Here is a 13996-nt window from a genome sequence, read left to right on the forward strand (position 1 = left end):
GGTTTTATACCGTACAGAGTGCTGTCCGTCTAGAAAGGGGAATGACATGGGCCCGAACAGTGTCGAAGAGAGTCGAATGGAAGTGGATGGATGTTTTCCGTACTGGGCAGGTTTGCAATGGTCCTGTCATCCCGACCCGCACTAAGTACGTCAAATGCTTATGTAACGTTTGCAATTGTGCACAAAGTACGAACACGTGATTTCCACACGCGTCCACGAGATCGAGTTTTTCTACTGTGATAATCAACCGTACTACTCAATATGTGTACCACCGTCCCTTTCGACCAGACTCATCCTGGAACATCGGCCAAAATTTCATCCATCTTTGACGTGTCTTTAATTAGGGTCGACTTTCTCGTGCGTAACAAGCTACTGGCGCAACTTTACCTTTTATCTCATAGTAAACGCGACACTCTACCTTCTGGCATCAAAATCTACGTTATGAGACAGGATCCATTCGTACCATATTCATAGTCGAAAGCTTCTAGAATATATCGCTAACCACCTCATGTCTCCACCTCCCCCATCCAACTGAATTTCTCCTTTTGACCATGAGGTCTTCGATGGTTGTTCTAGAAGAGCCAGACCAGAGTGCTACTGAGGAAACTATCTCCTTTTGCGTCCTTCTTGATTGCAGCAGGTGAGAGCCTTTGGTTTTATCTGGTTCTGGGATAAAAACCTAGATCAATTAGTGTTTCGTGCAGTCACCGATATTTGCTTATACCTCATCTATAGAGCCGATTGCGTCATATGATGGGCGAGAAGCAGCATATGCAGTTAGGCCATGTCCACCTGATAGGTACCATTCAACTCAACTCTTCCGCAGCGGATCCGCTCAGGTCGCGAAGAGACTTGCATAAGATCCTGTCGGTATATTTGTCGAGGTGCTTGCTAGTCGGGGTGTCTTCTACGTCATTTCATGGTCTCGTGTGTACATGTCCTAGATCTTTTTAAAGACCGCTGATTTAATTTTTTGGTTGCCCCAGGCCCCTGTGATGGATATCATGCTAGACCCATTGCACGAGGACTACGATAGGGGAGACGACCTGAGAGATATCTTTGAGTGACTCGAACGAATGGATTGAGAAGGTAATATCGTGGTCGTTCTTACCCATGACCACACAGGTTGAATGAGAGATCGAGGAGTTGGAATCAGTGGGCGGATTACGGAAAGTATGAATGCATTGAGAAATATAGCGGATGAAATGAATACAATAATAACTTGAATTTGGGGAAAGATGATAACATATAAGGTAACGCGACCTATGAAAGATGCGCTCGTAGTTACGTCTATGTACTGTAGCGCACCAGTGATTGCTTTTTGCGACTCACAGTCCATGGTCGGAGGCAGATAGCAGATACTCGTATACATATATTTTCTTCAATTGAGCTACACTACAAAGGTAATTTCTTGAAACATGTTACGAAACATTGTGTTAAGTATACCAGGTTCGATAGTTGTACAAGCTCGCAAGGCTACAATTTAAAACATCACCTCGCCTACACTCATTATGCGCCACGGTGTGGTCCTTCGAAGGTGAACAAGAAGGTTTTGTAAACATCTGGGCTGGCATCAATGGGGGCGACAGCAACCTGGAGTATTTCTTGATTAGCTATTCCAATAAATCATGCTATAAGAGTTGCCTGAGTGTGCGAGCCTCCGTTAGGCACAGTCCACGCGCCGTTCTGAGAAGTAGCCTGGACACTGTAAAAGTTGTCAGCACGAGAAATCAATAACAGGGTGGGAATCTCACATGTAAGCATCATATTGTGGTTGATATTCGAGAGCCCACTTCTCAGAAGTTCCGCGAAAGATTCCAAAAACTTTGCCATCGATGACAGCAGTGTCTGTTCCAGTCACTTTGATGTTATAAAGACCGCCATGGTTGCTAACTTCAACCTTTGGTTAGGTTCGACGCGATTAGTACAATGATAATGACTCTGACTTGACAAAATCTGCTCACCTTGGTTGCTATTTCCGACGGAGGGAACATAGCCACTGGCCTGGGGCTCTCGCCCGAGCTGTGAAGGGTGCCTACGCTGCCTTCAAAAGCGACATTGCGGATAATATAGTCATCACTGGGTAGTACAGACATGGTATAAAAAGACTTCCGAAAGTAAGGATTTGGGGTGCTTGGACCTTAGGCCTTATGAAGCAAACCTGAAGGGGCTTTATACCATACAGACCACTCCGTTTCGAAAGGGGATATAGGATGGGACCGAACAAGTTGAACAGAGTTAAATGGAAGCAGATAGCAGATATGAACACTGAATTGGCAGGCACTGCCCATTACGGAGGCTGGTGGAGTTTTATGAAAGCCGTTAGCAAACTGTCAGGAGCTAACCGAGCTGAATCCCAAAAGGTAAGTCCTCAAAAGATAAGTCCTTTTGTGTGACGAAGCCACTGGAAGCTTCAGTGTCATGGTGAGGAGTCCGGCGAGCACGAAAGCAGTCTCCAGTGTCTGGCCTAACACAGACATATGATAGTCGATATATCTACGTTTATAACTAAAAAGGAAGGCGAGCTAGTTGGAGAGGCTCTTGCGCCACTACGCTGCCACCTCGAATCCTAAGCAGCTCATATCAATAGGGCAATAGGGGTGCAAATCTGAAAAATTACACATATTCCTGGACCCGTAGGATCCAGGTTTCCATTTCGTAATTGAAGTTTTTTTCCTTCCAGGAGCTTTTATACCCTTTTTGGATAGAACCTGTTGAGATACCGTGGGTGTAACGGTTGTGACTCAACCGTCACTAGCCTTGAATCACGTTGTTGCTTATTCATACCTGCCTTAGTCTTGCTCGCGTCACATTCCTTATTCCAGAAACCGAGCCATAATATTTCTCGCTAGTCACTCGTTCGCCTTTTATGACTTAGCCTACTTTCGTTTCATATATAAAGGACCCTCTTGTCGTAGAATTCCCCAGTCAATTCTGAATACACCAGTAGACCTTAAACTGTGATTTGGACCCAGAGCTCTCTCATTTCCCTACTACTACGTGTGACGTTCCGTGTGACCATTACATCTTTTTTCACAAAACATTGTCTACCCCATCCAACCTCTATCATCGCAAACGGACCTCGGCCTGATTAACCAAGAACACCCAACACCGCAAAACTATGAATTCAACCAATCCCTGCCCAGCCCCGTACCACTTGCATGCAAGAAACTGACCAACTGCCACGGTGCAACTGAGGGTGAACAGTGAGTCCTCGTTGCCTCGCATTACTGACGACTCATCTCCCTCAGCTACCAACCTACAGGGCCCAGGATTACCTGGCCCTCCCTCTGTTCGTGGCGCGCCTGCTGGCAGTATAAGCGCCACAGCGAGAAGTCCCTCCGGTCATCCAGGAGATGACCAGGAGGTGGTAGAACTGCTATATCAGACACCTGTTAGTAGTTGAAGCGATGACTGAAATATACCCCCCCATATGACGAAATTGTCTCGACTGATGCCTGGACGCAGGTATGGATCAGTTTTAAGTATTGACCAAGAAAGATTGGTCGAGCAAGCGGAACATCTACTCACCGAAGAGCAACTTCTCTCCATCCTCAAAAGGTGGCATGATCAGACTGAGTTAGACCCCAAAAAAAGTTCCGATTGTGACAAAGGGCCTTCAAATGCCAAAGGAAAAGAACACGACCACAGGAATTGGGGAATCCTGGCCAAATCTCAAATTGACATCGCAGAACAACAGTCAGCACTAGATGCGTGGAAGAAGGCACAACAATGGGCCCACCAAGAGCACCACAGACCTACTGCTAGGAAAATAAATGTCAGCACAAATAAGAATGCAAGGGCTCCTCAGAACAAAAATGTAGCCGAGTCCTATGATACTCAAATAAAAGACACACGGCGACAACTGAAAAAGCTGAACGTTTGATTAGAAAAAGAGAAAAGAAAGCATGGACGAGTAAGACCTTCCGTACCTGTAGTAGAAAACCACAACCCCATGGAAACAATGATCAACAAAATGATTCATCCTCAGAAAGGGCTAGCTATGCCGAGGACACCTCATACATTGAATCCTATCAACCAAATTCCTGCTGGAAGCTACATTGGGAGATTGTTACACCGGCTTCAAAGACAATGTAACAACCAAGAGTTAGTTACTCTGGCGCACACAGAACACACTATAAGGAAGATGATGAGGGAGTGGTTACCCCTTGAGCTGCAGAGAGTTTGTTGGTTAACAACAGGAGGACTCACTGAGGAGTCTCCTGGATCTATTGGGGTATATATACTACTACAGTGTTATTTGTACATGTGTACTATACAGTTGATAGAGACAGTGGCTGATGATGTCATGTGAGAGAGTTGTGTCTATAATAAGAAGAAAGGCAACACGGCGTGAGAAAGAGGAGTTTGGACAAAAGGGGAAGTGCCGCATGGCACCATGTGTTAGAATATACTCTGACATACCAATACTCCATAGGATAATACCTCTGATTTGTAAGCCAGCCCAGTATGCAGCAGCTATTCTGTGTAAGATGTCCATGGTTGCATGTCATGTTTAATATCCTACATTGTATAACCTTGGTCATATAGCTCAATTGGTAAAGCAGCTGGCATGTATCCAGAAGGTTCCAGGTTCAATCCCTGGTCTGGTCATTATCCAATTTTATCACCATGTGTGAACGCTAAAGTACAAGGTTAAAGCGGAGAATAAAAGTAAAGGGAAGGTCTGAAAGTTGTGTTATCGTAACACTACCCCCCTTCTAAGGCTCGACTTCCAGGCGAGACCAAATACCGGAGGTAGTGGTAAAATTTTCGGGCATAGGTTGAAAAAGAGAATTAAAAAGATTTGAATCCATGCCTCTAAGCTTCCTAGGAGCTGAGGGATTCTTAGAATAAAATTTGCGAACAGCATTGCGAGAATTGTCCAGATGGGCTTCTGGTTCCCACTTTCTGTCCTCGTCTCCATAGCCCTTCCATAGGACTAGGAACTCTAATTTGCCACGCTTCAAGCGTGCATCCACCACTTGTTCGACTTCGAACTCTTCTTCACCTTCCTGGGTGACTATAACTGGTCCGGGCCGGTCTACACGCTGTCCTGGCAGCGGCCCTTTGTAGGGTTTCACATGGCTTATATTGACCGTGGGTACCACCCTCATTCGTTTTGGGAGTTCCAGCTCCACCGCGTTGGGTTTGACTTCCTTAATCCGGTAAGGGCCAATCCACTTTTCGGTCAGTTTTCTAGACTGCCGATCTTTTAATTTTAAGTGGTCGGTGTCTAACCAGACCAGGTCGCTGACCTTGTAGTCAGGGGCCTTAGAGCGTCTACGTTCTGCCCTGTCTTTCATCTGCTCTGCAGTTTTAAATAGCGCTTTGCGCGTGTTGTCTAAGACAGCCTTCATGTCCTTGGCCATGTTCCCAGCAGCCTCGTTCTTGCTTTTACCAGGTTCTACACCCGTTCTGGGGAGGTACAATCTAGTAACCTCGAATGGTGCCTTTCCTGTAGCCGACGACTGTTTGATATTATATGAGAACTGGGCTATCTTTAGCCACTTGGCCCAATCCGTCTGTCTGTCATTAATAAATATACGGAGATATTGCTTCAACTCCTGGTTGAGTCTCTCCGTTTGTCCATCGGTTTGCGGATGGAACACCATTGATAACTTAGGTTTGATGCCCAGCATCCGGCATAATTCTTTTGTAAATTCGCTAGCGAATTGAGGTCCTCTATCGGAGATAACTGTTTCTGGCAACCCATGGATAGACCATACAAAATCTTTAAATAAATCTGCTGTACCAGCAGCAGTAATGGTTTTGTTGGTGGGTATGAATACCACTTCTTTGGAGAAACGATCCACTACCACCATTACTGAATCATACCCATTGGACTCGGGCAGATCCATTGTAAAGTCAACCGATATATCCTGCCAGGGACCAGCTGGTATCGGATTTGGCATAAGTTTACCGGCCGGCGGTTGGTGAGAATTCTTAGCCATGGCACATCTCAGACAGGATTTTACGTATTCTTGTATGTCTTTGACCATGCCAGGCCACATATAGTTTCTGGAGATCAACTCCATCGTTTGTTGCCACCCAGGGTGCCCAGCCACTGGAGTGTTGTGATGTCTATCTATTGCCTTGATCCTTGCGGACTCAGGCACATAGATCTTGTCTTTAAAACAGAAGAGCCCGTTTTCCCATAAATAGTTTTCATTGCCGTCAAGGCGTGCCTTCTCTGCTGAGGAGATGTCTTTCTTGAAGACTTCCAGAAGATCGGAATCTTGCCCGATTCTAACATTGGCAACCCTTGATTGGTCTATCAGGGTGGTGCCTTTGTTATCATCCTCAATAGCATTGGCATAATCCTCTCTTCTGGATAAAGTGTCCGCTTTCCCCATAGAGCTTCCAGGCTTATGAATTAATTTATAATTAAACCTTGACAAGTACACTGCGTAGTGAGCCTGTCTTCGGTTCAAGTCTCGGGCCGTCATAAAATATTCCAGATTCTTATGATCGGTACAAATTTGAAATTGGTACCTAGCACCTTCTAAGTAGTGCCGCCAGTGCTCTAGAGCTCTAATGATGGCCAGCATCTCTTTGTCATAAATTTGATAGTTGCGCTCTGTAGGCAACAAACTATGCGATAAATAGGCACAAGGCCTCCAAAGATTGTCAGGGCATTTAATTGACAGAACAGCCCCAGTAGCAAAATCAGAAGAGTTGGTTTCTAGCCGGAACTCTTTGTCTAATTCTGGAAATGCTAATATGGGCGCTGTTGTAAATGCTTGTTTAAGCTTATCAAAAGCTTGTTGTTCTTTGGCGCCCCAGTGCCAAACAATGTCCTTTTTAGTGAGATTGTTCAACGGTCTCGTGATTTTTGCGAAGTTTTCGATAAACCTTCGGTAGAAATTGCTTAAGCCAAGGAAGGCCCTAACTCCTTTGACGCAAGTAGGTTCTGGCCACTCCAAAATAGCTTGAACTTTCTCAGGGTCCATCCTGATTCCGTTCTGGCCTATGATCAAACCGAGGAAGTCTACTTCCTTCACTTTAAAATTACATTTTTCGGGTTTGACAAATAGGTCCCGTTCCTGTAAGCGCCGAAGGATTTCTTGCATGATTTTGTCATGCTCAGCCTCATCGTCCAACTTCGTAAATATTAATAAATCGTCAATGTAAATGACAACACAGTTTTCCATATCCGCGAAGATCTCGTTCATCATGCTCTGGAAGGTCGCCGGTGAATTGGTCAACCCAAAGAACATAACAAGGGGTTCAAAGGATCCTCGGTGGCACGTGAACACGGCCTTCCAAGCATCTTCTTCTTTGATTCGTACATTATTGTACCCCCATCTGAGATCCATCTTTGTTAAGATCTTGGCACCAGCCAATTTGTCTACTAGCTGACTGATCAAAGGCAGTGGATACGCGTTTTTAACTGTGTGCTCATTCACGTAACGATAGTCCATAATCATACGCTTCTTACCATCCTTTTTAGGAATGAAGAACACCGGGGACGTCATAGGGCTTTTGGAAGGTCTGATGTAACCCTTCCTATGCTGTTTGTCTATGGAACTTGACACCTCATCTCTTTCTGGAGCAGAGAGTGGTATCATGTGTCCTTTTCTCGGTTTGAAGGTGTCCTTCAAATCTATAGCATGGTCCCAAGGCTTAGCCTCTGGGAAGCGCTCTGATTTATGTTTTGAAAAGACTTTCCAGAAGTCATGGTACTCGGGAGGTACCAGCCTCTTAATCTCTTCTTCGGGTTTTACCTCATCATCGTCATCGTTGATCTTTTCTAAAGATCTGAGCTCATATACGTGACCAGTGTTTATCTTTTCAAGACGCTCATTGTGATGGACATGATTTGGTTTACCCAAGTACACACACTCCTGAGGGCAACGTGACAATGTGACAACCCCTGTCTGCCAGTCGATCTCAGGATTGTGTTTAAATAGCCAGGTCCAGCCTAATATTAAATTAATCTTCCCTAGTTGGGTAGCTTCGGCGGTGACTCGTTCTCTGTGTCCTTGGTATTTGACAACAAAAGAACATTTGTGCGTGATGCAGCCACCCGCGTTCAGCGTACCGTCAACGTTATAGACGGGAATAGATACATCTAATTTTACAAGGGGGAGTCCAATTTGCTCCGCCCAGACCTGATCTATGAAGATTCCGTTAGTGCCTGAATCAAGCAGTGTGCTGGTTGGGTGTACTATGCCCCGGGCAAGGTTTTCCACACCAACGTCTAGACGAATCTCCTTTTGGAATAAATATGTGCGCATCAACACACACCTTGGGATTTCAGGAAAGGGTGGCTCCAACGAAGAAGAAAGGGTATTGAAGTCTACATGTTTTTCTATTTTATTTTTACCGGAATCAAGCACCCTAGTGTTTGTCTCGCCGGGGCCACGCTCTAAAGGAGACGCTGGTGCAGCGGTAGTATCATTTATTTTACAATCACATTGCTTCATACAAGTACATACTTCTGATAACAAATTTAAGAATCTATTTACAAATTGGGGAGCCATCCCCGTCTTTCCTTTATTGCTCGTGCAACACCCCGGAGCAGGGGCCACCTTATTGTGGTTTACTTCATTGTTCATAGGAGCGAAGGCACCCAAGTGACCTAAGCTCCGAACTCTTTACCCTGAGTCTTCATCTCAGCGACCTGCTGGTCGTAGAAGAAGGCCCGGATTTTGTCATACGAACGACCGGCTGTAACAACCAAGATATACTCTGGCGCACACAGGAACACACTATAGAGAAAGATGATGAGGGAGTGGTTACCCCTTAGAATGCAGAGAGTTAGTTGGTATACAACAGGAGGACTTGCTGAGGAGTCTCCTGGATCTATTGGAGATTATATACTACTACAGGGTTGTTTGTACATGTGTACTATACAGTTGATGGAGACAGTGGCTGATGATGTCATGGGGCCTAGCCCGCATGGCCAGCTCCACTGTGTGAGAGAGTTGTGTCCAAAACAAGAAAAGGCAACGCGGCGCGAGAAAGAGGAGTTTTGGACAAAAGCGGGAAGTGCCGCGTGGCACCATGTGTGAAAGCTATAGTACAAGGTTAAAGCGGAGAATAAAAGTAAAGGGAAAGTCCGAAAATTGTGTTATTGTAACACCGGCCAGAGTTTGGAGCCGATCGTCCGGTTTCTCGGACTCTAGTTGGCGCGCCTGGCGCCCTTGGTTATTTTTTTGTTGAGCGGCCTGCGCTCCTTTTCTGCAGTCTCGGGACATGTGTCTCTCTTGGCTGCAATTGTAGCAGTTCCCCTTGAATCTGCGCATCTGTTCCTCTTGGACCGCGCCGATATCCATGGGGGCTCCCTGCCCTGGTTGCAGCCCGAACGGCTTGAACCCGTGAGAATGTTTATGTTGGTTTGATGACCCAGGGCCCCTCTGGGATTCGTTGTTTTTGGTGGTGGACCCGCCACCTTGGTGCATTTGGTAGAGCTCCATGGCTCTACCGACTCGTCGTACTTTCTCAGCCGCCAGGGCCAAGTTCTCATTTCTAGTATCCTGCAGATAGATCTGTTCTGCAATGTGAGGGTTCACATTGCGTTCCAGCAGTTCTACTGCGTGTTCATTTCCAAGCCCTCCTTGGATGGAGAGGGCCAGGAACCGGGTAATGTAATCATCCGTCCTCATGTTTCCTTGTTTGAAGGAACAGATTTGCTGACACGCCCAGTCACGCTCAGCTTGCTGTTTGAAATATTTTTTGATCTCTTTCTTGAGATCTTCCCAGGTCGGCCACACTCCTGCAGTGTAGCATACCTGTAATATTACTTTGGCGTATCAACCTGCCACAGGTCCTTTTAGTCGAGATAGCACTGCAGTGGCTACCTCAAAATTGTCGGCAAACGCGTCTCAATTTGCCTTGACCCAAATCTGGAGCTTGATCCACCATTCGGCGAATCACGCTCTGTCTCCCTCAAAGGTGCCAGGGTCAGCAACAACTTCGACTTTTTTATTGAATTTCTTCTCGACCGAGGGGGTTGCCGCAGGAGGGTTGTTCTGCAGCTCGGCGAGTTGCGAGGTCAATGTTGCAATCTGTGCACGCATGGCATGCAGCAGACTGTTCATATCTTGTTGCGACGACATGTCGACTTGCTCTCTTTGTAAAGTAAAAAAAAGGTAACTGGGGGTCCCCGCTTGCTATCTGCGGATCAACCTCTTCCCAGCTGAGTATCGGATCTCAATCTCCGACTACCCACACTATAGTATTTGAAAGGTATATAAAAAGTATTCGTAATAAACCCTGGTCCAAACAGTTGTCAGGGGGTGGTCCGCTTGTTAAGCTGTCAACCCTTCTCCAACTGGCGGAGGCAAGTGCCCGGCCTGGTCAGAGGTATTCGAAGAAGAAGTTTTGTATATAAATTCTAATCAACAGTGGTTCCACACCGACTGCTGAGCTAAGTACTCCCCTTAACGCTGGGGGCCGTGTATCAACGGTTTTGGTTCTTCTCCCAAAGCACTACAAGGCCGTCGCAAAGAGCGCACCTATCTGCTATGCGGGATATTCCCAACCAATAACCAATCTCCTTCACCCTGGAGTCCGGGTGCCCAATGGGACTTTTGCACAAACGTGCGAGAGAGTAGAAGAGCGAGTCCTAATGTAACAACCAAGAGTTAGTTACTCTGGCGCACACAGAACACACTATAAGGAAGATGATGAGGGAGTGGTTACCCCTTGAGCTGCAGAGAGTTTGTTGGTTAACAACAGGAGGACTCACTGAGGAGTCTCCTTGATCTATTAGGGTATATATACTACTACAGGGTTGTTTGTACATGTGTACTGTACAGTTGGTAGAGGCAGTGGCTGATGGTGTCATGGGGCACAGCCTGTGTGACCAGCTCCACTGCATGAGAGAGTGTTACGATAACACAATTTTCGGACCTTTCCTTTAATTTTCATTCTCCGCTTTAACCTTTTTACTATAGTTCACACTCCGTGCCATGCAGCACTTTCCTTTTTCGTTGTAACTCCACCTTCTCGTGCAGCGCTGCCTTTATTCTTCTTTTAGACACAAACTCTCTCACGCAATGGAGCTGGTCACACGGGCTGCGCCCTCTGACATCATCAGCCACTGCTTTTATCAACTGTACAGTACATAGGTACAAACACTCTGTATTAGTATAAATACCCCAATAGATCAAGGAGACTCCTTAGCGAGTCCTCCTGTTGTGTACCAACAAACTCTGCAGTTTAAAGGGTAACCACTCCCTCATCACTACCTTTATAGTGTGTTCTTGTGTGCGCCACTCTTGGTTGTTACAGAGAGTTTGTATCTAAAATAAGGAAAAGGCAGTGTAGCGCGAGAAAGAGGAGTTTGAACAAAAGGGAAAGTGCCGCATGGCAAAGTGTGTGAAAACTTACAGAAAAAGGTTTGAAGAGGAGAATGAAAATTAAAGGTCCAAAAATTGTGTTATCGCAACACTAAGAATGGGTCCTCTGACTCATCATTGGGACCTGGAAGTAAGAAATGTCGGCAAACACATAGGAAAAGCACCAAGAGACAAATCCTGAAACCCACGGAGCCATCTCCATATGATGGAGGCCCTGACTCGAGAGAGTTTCATTGTTTTGTGACAACCGCAACCACATATGTTAAAGAAGGGCAAGTACCCTGAGCTAATAGAGTCTATCACCTCTCTGTATTCCTGAAAAGCAAAGTGTATGAGTTTTATGTGCAAGAAGTGGCGGATAACCTGTTTGAATGGGATCTTCAGAGGTTCTTTGTGGGGATGTTTAATCACTGCTTTCCTGTAAATTTTAGATTAGAGCAAAGAGAAAAGCTTTGGAAGTGCTATCAGAATAGCAAAAGTGTACAAGAATATGTCTATGAACTCACCAAACTGTGGAACATGATTGGAGATGTTGATGAAAGGCAAAAAGTGATCCAGCTTTGGACTGGCTTGAATGGGGATCTGCAAAAGGGGCTCTGGACCAAAGAGTTGCATCCAGGAATGTTGTTTTTAGCTGAAGTTCAAGGAACCGCCGAACTTCTTGAGATTGCCAATGCGGTGGGCAAAGCAGGCACTTGAAGGGCCAACCAGAAAGTGAAGAAGGAAAAGGGTCACGGAACTCAAAACTGGGGAAACACATCTGGCCAAATGAGTCAGAAGAATAATTCCAAGGACAGGAACTCGGCTCACCAGCCAACTTGGTCTAAGGAAGTAGGACCGTTGAACAGAAAAAACACGAAGCTATCCCAAACCACTGGTGCAAAGAAAGACTATCAGAAGAAGCTGACCCCAGAGGAATGAAACAGAATAAAAAGCAAAGGACTGTGCTTTATCTGCCAGTCACCCGAACACTTCAGTCAAAACTGCCCAGAAAGCCGATACATCACCTTGAATAAGAGAGACAGACCCCCTGGGGTCCCAGCCTTTGGGGCGACTATTGAAGCGGTTGAAGTGATAAACCCAGAAGATTTAAGAATGGCCGCAGAAGTGAGTGAAATATTGGACACAGTACAACTAGGAATGATATTGTTGGACCAGGACGGGGAGTGGAAGAACACATGAAGCGCCATGGGAGACCCATTCCCATACACAATTTTCTCTCTGCTCAATAGAGGAACTCCCTATCATGGCGATCCGACAACAGAGTGGGAAGGACCCAACTCCGGTGGACATTTCAATGCAGAACAAGTCTCAGACACCGGATATGTCATCATGGACAATTATCAGCCTGAAACTGACTGGGTAAGAGTTCCCATCAGTTTGTTGAGCGGACCATTATTTGATCTGGTCCGATGGTACATCAAACAGAGTGCTAGATACCTAGGATGGAGTCAACGGGAATGGCAAAACTATGCCTTCCTTCTGAGCACCCTCATGCGGATGCGTGACCCCTTGGAGAGTCAGGCCACTTGCTTGATGAATGAAGGAGCCCTGTACTTTGGAGACAATATGGACCATGTTCTTCAAACTGAGCAATTCAGTCTGAGCACGCAACTTGTCAATGAGATTCAATCCTGGTACATTATCAATGATAAAAGCTTACTCTTTCAGACCTGGATCTTGCGGTCTCAGTTAAGTAACCCCAAGTTCAACATCATAAACTGGTACAATAAAACCGTTGAGCAGAGTCTTCAGAACCTGTGCAATGAGCTCCTTACCGGAGTGGATGAGACAGCGGTTTTTGACTGGCTGTACCAAGTACCCACCGGCCCTGAAAAAAGTGCTGTCTTGGAAATGGTGGCAGACTTGACTAGACATTGTCCCAATGCCCAATTTGAGGAAGTAGGATCTCAAGCTGTTACAATAGAACTCAATGGTCAGCAGATTCCCTCAGGAACATACCCAGCTTTGGAACAAAACGCGGCAATAACCAAAGATTACAAGAGAATGTTGCCCCAACCAGTCGTGGTCACAGTTCTGGTAAATCAACAACCGGCGCGGGCTCTAATTGATTCTGGGTTATTAGCGGACTTTATGTCATCAACTCTTGCCAATCAGTTGAAGGTTCCTCTGTCAAAACTAGCCAAGCCTCTTCCCATTCAGTTGGCAGTTCAAGGTTCTCATTCTAACATCAGCTTTGGGACATGAGTAAGCCTTGAATACCAGAACATAAAAGAGGAACAATACTTTGATATTATAAATCTCCAGACATATGACCTCATACTAGGAACTCCGTTTTTGTTTCAACATCAGGTGTTGATAGGACTCAACCCCTCCCAAATTGTAATTGGTTGTGATAAAGCAGTTCCAATGAAAGGTGATGAATGTTCTCATCTTGACTCACGCGCAGCCAAAATATTTGAGGACCACCTAGAGAAATTTGGAGTATGGTTGAGAAATTATGCACAGCCCCTCTGTGCGAAAGCTAGTGAGACCGGTTTGCCTCCTCTACAGGATATAAATCATACCATACCTCTCATTGACGGAACAAAAATATATGCTTGGTGCCCCGCTTGTTGTCCAGAACCATTATGGGCCCAATGGTCGGAAAAACGGGCAGCCTATTTGGCGTCGGGAGATGGCAGATTACTAGCCAAGTAATACAGTATCTATGCTTCTCATCAAGA

The 13996-nt window shown here is 45.8% G+C and overlaps 7 protein-coding genes across 7 annotated transcripts; 4 read left to right on the plus strand and 3 right to left on the minus strand.

Annotated features, from left to right (window-relative positions):
- Nucleotides 1-238: 238 nt before the first annotated feature.
- On the plus strand, nucleotides 239-1000 carry SERLADRAFT_476696 (uncharacterized protein; the record flags this gene model as incomplete). The annotated part of the gene is made up of 3 exons (XM_007322368.1): nucleotides 239-640; nucleotides 736-927; nucleotides 987-1000. One exon carries the CDS (start codon nucleotides 262-264, stop codon nucleotides 472-474), a length of 213 nt encoding a protein of 70 aa, XP_007322430.1.
- A 354-nt stretch (nucleotides 1001-1354) lies between these two features.
- Nucleotides 1355-2278, minus strand: SERLADRAFT_476697 (uncharacterized protein; the record flags this gene model as incomplete). Its single annotated transcript, XM_007322369.1, has 4 exons — nucleotides 1355-1593; nucleotides 1645-1705; nucleotides 1755-1900; nucleotides 1965-2278. The coding sequence occupies 4 exons, from the start codon at nucleotides 2094-2096 to the stop codon at nucleotides 1510-1512; spliced, it is 423 nt and encodes a 140-aa protein (XP_007322431.1).
- Nucleotides 2279-2830: 552 nt separating this feature from the next.
- Nucleotides 2831-3431, minus strand: SERLADRAFT_476698 (uncharacterized protein; the record flags this gene model as incomplete). The annotated part of the gene is made up of 1 exon (XM_007322370.1): nucleotides 2831-3431. The coding sequence occupies one exon, from the start codon at nucleotides 3226-3228 to the stop codon at nucleotides 3067-3069; it is 162 nt and encodes a 53-aa protein (XP_007322432.1).
- A 2-nt stretch (nucleotides 3432-3433) lies between these two features.
- On the plus strand, nucleotides 3434-3886 carry SERLADRAFT_441809 (uncharacterized protein; the record flags this gene model as incomplete). The annotated part of the gene is made up of 1 exon (XM_007322371.1): nucleotides 3434-3886. The coding sequence occupies one exon, from the start codon at nucleotides 3434-3436 to the stop codon at nucleotides 3884-3886; it is 453 nt and encodes a 150-aa protein (XP_007322433.1).
- Nucleotides 3887-4652: 766 nt separating this feature from the next.
- SERLADRAFT_399338 (uncharacterized protein) lies at nucleotides 4653-5034 on the minus strand (the record flags this gene model as incomplete). Its single annotated transcript, XM_007322372.1, has 2 exons — nucleotides 4653-4674; nucleotides 4696-5034. A coding segment is annotated over one exon (217 nt), but the record flags the coding sequence as incomplete, so codon positions are not given.
- A 6534-nt stretch (nucleotides 5035-11568) lies between these two features.
- On the plus strand, nucleotides 11569-12230 carry SERLADRAFT_410845 (uncharacterized protein; the record flags this gene model as incomplete). The annotated part of the gene is made up of 4 exons (XM_007322373.1): nucleotides 11569-11585; nucleotides 11633-11695; nucleotides 11741-11987; nucleotides 12021-12230. The coding sequence occupies 4 exons, from the start codon at nucleotides 11569-11571 to the stop codon at nucleotides 12228-12230; spliced, it is 537 nt and encodes a 178-aa protein (XP_007322435.1).
- Nucleotides 12231-12497: 267 nt separating this feature from the next.
- Nucleotides 12498-13517, plus strand: SERLADRAFT_441812 (uncharacterized protein; the record flags this gene model as incomplete). Its single annotated transcript, XM_007322374.1, has 1 exon — nucleotides 12498-13517. One exon carries the CDS (start codon nucleotides 12498-12500, stop codon nucleotides 13515-13517), a length of 1020 nt encoding a protein of 339 aa, XP_007322436.1.
- Between the last annotated feature and the right edge of the window lie 479 nt (nucleotides 13518-13996).

This window comes from Serpula lacrymans, assembly GCF_000218685.1.
Source record: "Serpula lacrymans var. lacrymans S7.9 unplaced genomic scaffold SERLAscaffold_13, whole genome shotgun sequence".
In the NCBI taxonomy this organism is placed as follows: Eukaryota; Fungi; Basidiomycota; class Agaricomycetes; order Boletales; family Serpulaceae; genus Serpula; species Serpula lacrymans.